General features: G+C 45.5%; 1 protein-coding gene across 1 annotated transcript in view; it reads left to right on the forward strand.

Moving 5' to 3' along the window:
• Positions 1 to 9,474, forward strand: part of csrp2 (cysteine and glycine-rich protein 2) — a 10,258-nt gene extending 784 nt beyond the window's left edge. The window contains exons 2-6 of the mRNA XM_066667303.1: positions 1,703 to 1,822; positions 3,109 to 3,274; positions 6,369 to 6,498; positions 8,428 to 8,521; positions 9,259 to 9,474. Coding sequence (XP_066523400.1) covers positions 1,711 to 1,822; positions 3,109 to 3,274; positions 6,369 to 6,498; positions 8,428 to 8,521; positions 9,259 to 9,335 — 579 coding nt within the window. The 5' untranslated portion in view covers positions 1,703 to 1,710 and the 3' untranslated portion in view covers positions 9,336 to 9,474. The remainder of the gene's footprint in view (positions 1 to 1,702; positions 1,823 to 3,108; positions 3,275 to 6,368; positions 6,499 to 8,427; positions 8,522 to 9,258) is intronic.
• Positions 9,475 to 9,934: the final 460 nt, after the last annotated feature.

Raw genomic sequence — 9,934 nt, forward strand, 5'->3', positions numbered from 1 at the left:
TCCACACACCAGAGGAACCCCATCGCTCCAGAGAACACAGTTCTACTGTTCCACACACCAGAGGAACTCCATCACTCCAGAGAACACTGTTCCACTGTTCCACACACCAGAGGAACCCCATCACTCCAGAGAACACAGTTCCACTGTTCCACACACCAGAGGAACCCCATCGCTCCAGAGAACACAGTTCCACTGTTCCACACACCAGAGGAACTCCATCACTCCAGAGAACACAGTTCTACTGTTCCACACACCAGAGGAACTCCATCACTCCAGAGAACACAGTTCCACTGTTCCACACACCAGAGGAACTCCATCACTCCAGAGAACACAGTTCCACTGTTCCACACACCAGAGGAACTCCATCACTCCAGAGAACACAGTTCCACTGTTCCACACACCAGGGGAACTCCATCACTCCAGAGAACACAGTTCCACTGTTCCACACACCAGAGGAACTCCATCACTCCAGAGAACACAGTTCCACTGTTCCACACACCAGAGGAACTCCATCACTCCAGAGAACACAGTTCCACTGTTCCACACACCAGAGGAACTCCATCGCTCCAGAGAACACAGTTCCACTGTTCCACACACCAGAGGAACCCCATCACCCCAGAGAGCACAGTTCCACTGTTCCACACACCAGAGGAACTCCATCGCTCCAGAGAACACAGTTCCACTGTTCCACACACCAGAGGAACCCCATCACTCCAGAGAACACAGTTCCACTGTTCCACACACCAGAGGAACCCCATCACTCCAGAGAACACAGTTCCACTGTTCCACACACCAGAGGAACCCCATCGCTCCAGAGAACACAGTTCCACTGTTCCACACACCAGAGGAACCCCATCGCTCCAGAGAACACAGTTCCACTGTTCCACACACCAGAGGAACCCCATCACCCCAGAGAACACAGTTCCACTGTTCCACACACCAGAGGAACCCCATCACTCCAGAGAACACAGTTCCACTGTTCCACACACCAGAGGAACCCCATCACTCCAGAGAACACAGTTCCGCTGTCCCATTTCGTTTGACCTTGTTTATAGAGATGGTGCACGTCGTGTTCGCACTGGGAGCAGCTGAACACAGTGTAGACGGGTGTCTATAAACATTTGGACACACAGAGCAGTGAATGTAAGAGCTCATTGTTAGTGAGGGACAAATGAGGGATGAAGACAGTGTTGAAAGAGGGAAATGAAGAGGGAGATTAAACTATCACTGATCCATCTCTGTTTCACTGTTCAGTTTCAGCTCCACAGCAGTGACCTCAGGCCCTTCTTCTGTTCCCCGTTCGGCCGAGAGTCCTTTCCTAATTTACATATATAATAATATTTAAATTATATTGAAATGTTTAGTAATTGAAGAGTACAGCTGGGGACCAAAGGTCCAAGGTCTATTTTGTGTTGTGTTTCTGACCGCTGTGACGTGCATTTATTTTATTATTTCCTCCTCAATGTAAACTGACTTTAAACATTCTCTTCCTCTTCCTACTGCACTTCCTCTTCCTCCACCACCTCCTACTTCTCCACCTTCACTTTCTCCGCCTTCTCTTTCACCTCCTCCTCCTTCACTATCTCTTCCTCCTCCTACTCCTCCACTTCCTTCACCTTCTCCACCTTCTTTTCCATTCCCTCTTCCTCTTCATCCTCCACCTCCTCCTACTACAACTCTTCCTCTTCCTCCTCCTCTACAGAGTCCATCATGCCTCAGTGGGGCGGAGGGAACCGGTGTGTATCGTGTGGAGGAATGGTGTTCCATGCTGAGGAAATGCAGTGTGATGGAAAATACTTCCACAAAACCTGCTTCCTGTGCAGTAAGACACACACACACACACATTCGAGTGTGTAGTTGCCGAGCTGTGGTCAGTGGTGCATTACAGACCCTTGTTCCAATACTCGCAGTTGAACCCTCATGTTCCCTACAAAGTGTGCAAGGCTTAGTGTCTAATTCTTTTATTTCCCTCAACAAGTGTCCTCACTAGCGCCCCCTGTGCACACTTTATGCGCCCCTCCCGTAAGTCCACAGCAGATGACACTTTTGTGAAAGGAATTACCCATGGTCCACTGCGGGCCTGTGACATTCCTCACAGAAACCAATAACAAGACGCTTAGGAAAACGGAGAAACATTAACCCTTTATTTGTTACTAGAATCTTTATCTTTAGACCCAGGAGTGTCCTGCTCTTAATGCTCCAACCCCTTAAACACCATCATGTCATCAAACGTCGTCAAAGCGCACACTTCCAGGAAGGCCTTAGGGCAAGAACTGGGACAAGGGGGAGAGTTAAGTCTGTGTTTTATTAATATTCTGATTTCATAGTTCAGAAAACACACCCTTAAATTCAGGATTACTTTCTCATTTAGGCCTCAAAGTGACCACCTAATAACCACCATACAGCAATCTAAGAACCACATAGCAACCTCTTAGCAACCACCTAACAATCAACCAACAGCCACATAGCAACCACCTGAAATACCATAGCAATGAATTATCAACCACATAGCAACAACCTAAAAATCAACTAGCAACTATATAGCAACAACCTGGGATACATTGGCAACCAATTAGAAATGACCTACCAGTCACCCGGGAGACTGTCCTTATATTCTCCCACCGTAGCTGTCCATCGACCGACCCTTGTTCGGCTGCTGATGCAGACTGATGCAGACTGATGCCGACTGACGCCAGGCGTTTCACCGTCATTTGCTTTCGGTTGTGACTCTGGGACAAATGTCCTGTTCAGTGAGTGAATGATTCTGCTCTGATCATAAACTCCACCACTCACCAGCTCAGGGACCGTCAGTTAAAAGGGTAACAACTCACACTGTAATGAAGTGTCCACAGTTAGAGGGTTAGAGCTCTGTAAGTACACCACAGTTCTTACGTTGTTGTTGTTTTACAGAAGATTGTAGAGAAGCATTGGACATTTACTGTGCTGCTGCTGCTGTTGTTGATGATAATGGTGTTGTAGATTGTGAATTTGTTGATAATAATTTTGATGTTATTGATGATAACTTTTATGTCAATGATATGATGACGGTGTTGATTATGAAGATAATGTAATTATGGATGATGATGATGATGATTGATTTTGGTGCAGTGGTGTGCCGGAAGTGTCTGGACAGCACTACGGTGGCGATCCATGGCTCTGAGCTCTACTGTAAATCCTGTTATGGGAAGAAGTATGGTCCGAAAGGATACGGATATGGACAGGGAGCGGGAACGCTCAACACCGACCGGGGAGAGAGACTCGGAATTAAACAGGAGTGAGTCTGTCTGTCTGTGTGTCTTTCTCTTTCAGTCTGTCTGCCCGTGTCTGTCTGTGTGTCTGTCTGACCTATGTCTGTGTCTGTCTGTCTCTGTCAGTCTGTCTGCCCGTGTCTGACCTGTGTTGCTTTCTGATGGATTTGAAACTGTTGGAGCTGTGACCGAATCTTACCACTTTCTTGTCCTTACACACACACACACACACACACACACACGGGACACCCATTGCCCATTTAATCAGTTCAACAGGAGCACTGTGTAGCTCTACAATTACAGACTGTAGGCCATCTGATGCTCTGCATACTTTATTAACCCCCTTTCCCCCTGTTCGTCAGTGGGCAGGACCCCCACAGAGCAGGTCTGATTTGGTGGTGGGATTTTCCTAGGTGTGTGTTTATAGGATTGTATTTTGTGTGTGTGCTTTGTCTGTGTGTTACATGAGTGTGTTATAGGAATGTATTGTGTGTGTATGTCTTACGTAATCAGAGGCTGCTGAACAGATCAGCTGACCCCCAAAACAAAGACGTTCTTTCAGTTCAGACCAGGGCCAGAAGCAGACTCTGGACGACAGTGACCCCTGCTCCCTCTCAAACAGTCACGCTCTTCACTCGCAAATACCAGTGGAAACAAATAACTTTTACACCATTAAACATGAGTAAACACACGAGAAAACATGGAAAAACACCAGTAAACACGAGTAGACACGAGAAAACATGGAAAAACACCAGTAAACACGAGTAGACACGAGAAAACATGGAAAAACACCAGTAAACACGAGTAGACACAGGCAAACATATAAATAAACATTTGTAAACACACACGTAAACACTTGTGTTTGTGTGATTGTTTGTGTGACTGTGTGACTGTAACTCTGTGTGTGTGATTGTAACCGTATGACTGTGATTGTGTTTGTGTGTGTGATTTTGTTTGTGTGACTGTAACTGTGTGTGTGATTGTGTTTGTGTGACTGTAACTGTGTAACTGTGATTGTGTTTGTGTGACTGTAGTTGTGTGTGTGTGTGTGATTGTGTTTGTGTGACTGTAACTGTGTGTGTGTTTGTGTGACTGTAACTGTGTGACTGTAACTGTGTGTGATTGTGACCGTATGACTGTGTTTTTGTTTGTGTGTGAAACTGTGTGTGTGTGATTGTGTGACTGTAACTGTGTGTGTGATTGTGTTTGTGCTTGTGTAACTAATTGTGTGTGTGATTGTGTTTGTGTGACTGTAACTGTGTGTGTGATTGTGTTTGTGTGACTGTAACTGTGATTGTGTTTGTTTGACTGTAACTTTGTGTGTGTGATTGTGTTTGTGTGACTGTGTGTGTGTGACTGTAACTGTGTGTGTGATTGTGTTTGTGTGACTGTAACTTTGTGTGTGTGTGTGATTGTGTTTGTGTGACTGTGTGTGTGTGACTGTAACTGTGTGTGTGATTGTGTTTGTTTGACTGTAACTTTGTGTGTGTGTGATTGTGTTTGTGTGACTGTGTGTGTGTGACTGTAACTGTGTGTGTGATTGTGTTTGTGATTGTGTGACTTTGTGATTGTGTGACTGTAACTGTGATTGTGTTTGTTTGACTGTAACTTTGTGTGTGTGTGATTGTTTGTGTGACTGTAACTGTGTGTGTGTGATTGTGCGACTGTAACTGTGTGTGTGATTGTGTTTGTGATTGTGTGACTGTGATTGTGTTTGTTTGACTGTAACTTTGTGTGTGTGTGTGATTGTGTTTGTGTGACTAACTGTGTGTGTGTGATTGTGTGACTGTAACTGTGTGTGTGATTGTGTTTGTGCTTGTGTGACTAATTGTGTGTGTTTGTGTGACTGTAACTGTGTGTGTGACTGTGATTGTTTGTGCGACTGTAACTGTGTGACTGTGATTGTGTTTGTGTGACTGTAACTGTGTAACTGTGATTGTGTTTGTTTGACTGTAACTTTGTGTGTGTGTGTGTGTGTGATTGGGTGACTGTGTGATTGTGATGGTGTGACTGTAACTGTGTGTGTGATTGTTTGTGTGACTGTAACTGTGTGTGATTGTGTTTGTGTGTGTTTATGTTTGTGTGTGTGATTTTGTTTGTGTGACTGTAACTGTGTGTGATTGTGTTTGTGCTTGTGTGACTAATTGTGTGTGTGATTGTGTGACTACCTGTGTGTGTTTGTGTGACTGTAACTGTGTGTGTGATTGTAACTGTGTGTGATTGTGTTTGTGATTGTGTGACTAACTGTGTGTGTGATTGTGTAACTGTGTGTTTGTGTGACTGCAACTGTGTGTGTGACTGTGATTGTTTGTGTGACTGTAACTGTTATTGTTTGTGTGTGATTTTGTTTTTTTGACTGTAGTTGTGTGTGAGATTTGTGTTCATGTGACTGTAGTTGTGTTATTGTGTTTGTGTGACTGTAGTTGTGTGTGTGTGTGTTGGGTTTGTGCGACTGTAGTTGTGTGTGTGATTTTGTTTGTGTGACTGATTGTGTTCGTGTGACTGTAGTTGTGTGTTATTGTGTTTGTGTAACTGTGTTATTGTTTGTGTGACTACCTGTGTGTGTAATTGTTATTGTGTTTGTGTGGCTGTAGTTGTGTGTGACTGTGATTGTGTGACTGTAACTGTGTGATTGTGTTTGTGTGACTGTAACTGTGTGTCTGTGACTCTAATTGTGTGTGTGACTGTAACTGTGATTGTGTTTATGATTTTGTTTGTGACTAACTGTGTGTGTAATTGTTATTGTATTTGTGTGACTAACTGTGTGTAATTGTTAGTGTTTGTGTGACTGTAGTTGTGTGTGTAATTGTTAGTGTTTGTGTGACTGTAGTTGTGTGTGTAATTGTTAGTGTTTGTGTGACTAACTGTGTGTAATTGTTAGTGTTTGTGTGACTGTAGTTGTGTGTGTTTGTGTGACTGTAACTGTGATTGTGATTGTGACTGTGTGAGACTGTAACTGTGTGTGTGTGTGATTGTGACTGTGTGTGAGACTGTAGCTGTGTGTGTGTGTGTGATTGTGACTGTAACTGTGTGTGTGACTGTGTTTGTGTGACTGTAACTGTGTGTGTGTGTTGTTGTGTTTGTGTGACTGATATTGTGTGTTACTGTAATTTCCCACAGGACAAAGACCCACCGCCCCCAAACCGCTCCAAACCAGTCGAAGTTTGCTCAGAAGTTTGTTGGCTGTGAGAAATGCGCTCGCTGTGGGGAGAGTGTTTACGCCGCGGAGAAAATCGTCGGAGCGGGAAAGGTGCAGAAAAACACCAACACCGTAAACAACAACACTAACGTTTTAACCCTTAGAACCCCAGGACCCGGTGTCCGTGCCCTCAGACGAGGCGAGTACTGGACAGCATCTTTCTGATGGTGACCTTCTCAAAATCTGACCACCGTCCACTTCAGTTCACCTTCCTGTGAATAGCGGTGGTCACAATCCGTAAATGTGCAAATTAATGGGAACACTGCTATTACAGCGTAACATCTGAATGCAGTATTGTCTGTAAAAGTTTATGTTCATTGTTAAATACAGATATGCACAAATATATTTCTGTCCATACTCTGCATTCATTTCAATTTTTAACCTTCTCTGAGAACTTATGGATATGGACAGAACGGAGCAGTACCACTGGAAGCCATGGGGGGCAGTACAGGTCATATTTCAAGAGAAACACTATCTCTGGTAAAAAAAAAAAAAAAAAAGGGATTAGAATTCTTCTTCCACACAGTTAAGTATTTAACATCCTCAAAGACCACCGCCGTTCCTGGGACTTTTAAATCAAGCGAATCACAATTGGTCCACATCTGGAAATACTGCCATGATTATTGTTGTGTGTTAAAGTCAAGCGGTCATTTCCTTTTTCTTGCCATTGTGTTAAATTTGTTGTTTTATTTATGAATAATTATATTAAAAAGAGCAACACGATGGAGCAGCAGGTTGTGTCTCAGTCACAGCTCCAGGGTCCTGGAGGTTGTGGGTTCGAGTCCCGCTCCGGGTGACTGTCTGTGAGGAGTGTGGTGTGTTCTCTCTGTGTCTGCGTGGGTTTCCTCCGGGTGACTGTCTGTGAGGAGTGTGGTGTGTTCTCCCTGTGTCTGCGTGGGTTTCCTCCGGGTGACTGTCTGTGAGGAGTGTGGTGTGTTCTCTCTGTGTCTGCGTGGGTTTCCTCCGGGTGACTGTCTGTGAGGGGCGTGGTGTGTTCTCTCTGTGTCTGTGTGGGTTTCCTCCGGGTGACTGTCTGTGAGGAGTGTGGTGTGTTCTCCCTGTGTCTGCGTGGGTTTCCTCCGGGTGACTGTCTGTGAGGAGTGTGGTGTGTTCTCTCTGTGTCTGTGTGGGTTTCCTCAGGGTGACTGTCTGTGAGGAGTGTGGTGTGTTCTCTCTGTGTCTGCGTGGGTTTCCTCCGGGTGACTGTCTGTGAGGAGTGTGGTGTGTTCTCTCTGTGTCTGCGTGGGTTTCCTCCGGGTGACTGTCTGTGAGGAGTGTGGTGTGTTCTCTCTGTGTCTGTGTGGGTTTCCTCTGGGTGACTGTCTGTGAGGAGTGTGGTGTGTTCTCTCTGTGTCTGCGTGGGTTTCCTCCGGGTGACTGTCTGTGAGGAGTGTGGTGTGTTCTCCCTGTGTCTGCGTGGGTTTCCTCCGGGTGACTGTCTGTGAGGAGTGTGGTGTGTTCTCTCTGTGTCTGCGTGGGTTTCCTCTGGGTGACTGTCTGTGAGGTGTGTTCTCCTTGTGTCTACGTGGGTTTCCTCCGGGTGACTGTCTGTGAGGAGTGTGGTGTGTTCTCCTTGTGTCTACGTGGGTTTCCTCCGGGTGACTGTCTGTGAGGAGTGTGGTGTGTTCTCTCTGTGTCTGTGTGGGTTTCCTCCGGGTGACTGTCTCTGAGGAGTGTGGTGTGTTCTCCCTGTGTCTGTGTGGGTTTCCTCCGGGTGCTCCGGTGTCCTCCCATGCTCCAAAAACACACGTTGGTAGGTGGATTGGAGTCTCAAAAGTGTCCGTAGGTGTGTGTGTCGCCCTGTGAAGGACTGGTGCCCCCTCCAGGGTGTGTTCCTCCCTTGCGCCCAGTGATTCCGAGTAGGCTCCGGACCCACTGCTGCCCTGAACTGGATAACGGTTACAGACAATAAATGAAAGTATAAACTATGAAATATATATCAGTAAATGAGTTAATTTATTTTTTGTTTATTGTCTGCAGCCTTGGCATAAGATCTGCTACCGTTGTGCGAAATGTGGGAAAAGTCTGGAGTCAACCACTCAGACAGAGAATGATGGCGAAATCTACTGCAAAGGTCAGAATTCATAACACACACAGCACACGTTTAACATCCTGTTCCACAGTTAATAATCAGTAACAGCTCAGTATCATCCACTCCCCAGCCTCTGACTGAACTCCCTCTGTTCATTGGCTCATGACTGAAACATCTGCATGAATTAGGGTGGGCTTCTTTAATTGATATGTAAATGAGGAGTTGATAGGCAGAGCATGTTTGAACTCTGAAGCTGATTCATCAACTGTGCTCAGATCAGATCTGAGTGTTTCATATTCAGAAAAGGTGACACATAATAAACAGATCTGTGCTCTTTTACACAGCACCGATCAATAATGTCTGATTGCTCTGATCAATAAAGGCCAGTGTGTGTGTGTGTGTGAAATCTCGGTTAAAAAAAAAAAATGGAATGGGACGCTCCAGAGCAACGAGTTGGACTCGGTGATCCAACAACAGTCCCTGACCTCACGAAGGCTTTGTACCATCAAATCCTCACAGCAATGTTGGCTGAACAGTTCTGTACCAAAACTTACAATCCAACTCATCCCAGAGATATTGGGAAGACATTGGAAAGACGTTGTGTCGAGGCTGTTCATAGTTCCCTCTCAGGGAGCACGGACGTGTTTACGTTAATATCAGCGTTTACTCAATTCGTAAAAACTTTTTTGGACGAAGGTGGTGTTGAATTATATTTACGGCTGTTGTTGTTAAATTGGTTGAATTTTAAATGTTTTTATTTCACTGTTTTCCTCCTACAGCGTGCTACGCTAAAAACTTTGGACCCAAAGGATTCGGATACGGACAGGGAGCTGGAACCCTGCTCCACGCTCAGTGACACACACAATATATTTTCTCTCACACACACACACTCCAGCTCCATAGTTTATTACAGCTGTTGATGGTTTTTATGTTTGGGGCGGAGTTAACTGGAAATTATTTAAATATTCATTAATGTAAGGAATAAATTTAATAAACACAGCTGTCTGAAATTTTCCTGTTTAAACCATTATTTTGACCTTAAGTGTGGTGTGTTCTCTCTGTCTGCGTGGGTTTCCTCCGGGTGACTGTCTGTGAGGAGTGTGGTGTGTTCTCCCTGTGTCTGCGTGGGTTTCTTCCGGGTGACTGTCTGTGAGGAGTGTGGTGTGTTCACCCTGTGTCTGCGTGGGTTTCTTCCGGGTGACTGTCTGTGAGGAGTGTGGTGTGTTCTCCCTGTGTCTGCGTGGGTTTTTTCCGGGTGACTGTCTGTGAGGAGTGTGGTGTGTTCTCCCTGTGTCTGCGTGGGTTTCTTCCGGGTGACTGTCTGTGAGGAGTGTGGTGTGTTCTCCCTGTGTCTGCGTGGGTTTCTTCCGGGTGACTGTCTGTGAGGAGTGTGGTGTGTTCTCCCTGTGTCTGCGTCCAAAAACACACGTTCGAAGGTGGATTGGTGACTCAAAA

Source organism: Hoplias malabaricus, chromosome 4 (genome assembly GCF_029633855.1).
Source record: "Hoplias malabaricus isolate fHopMal1 chromosome 4, fHopMal1.hap1, whole genome shotgun sequence".
Taxonomy (NCBI): Eukaryota; Metazoa; Chordata; class Actinopteri; order Characiformes; family Erythrinidae; genus Hoplias; species Hoplias malabaricus.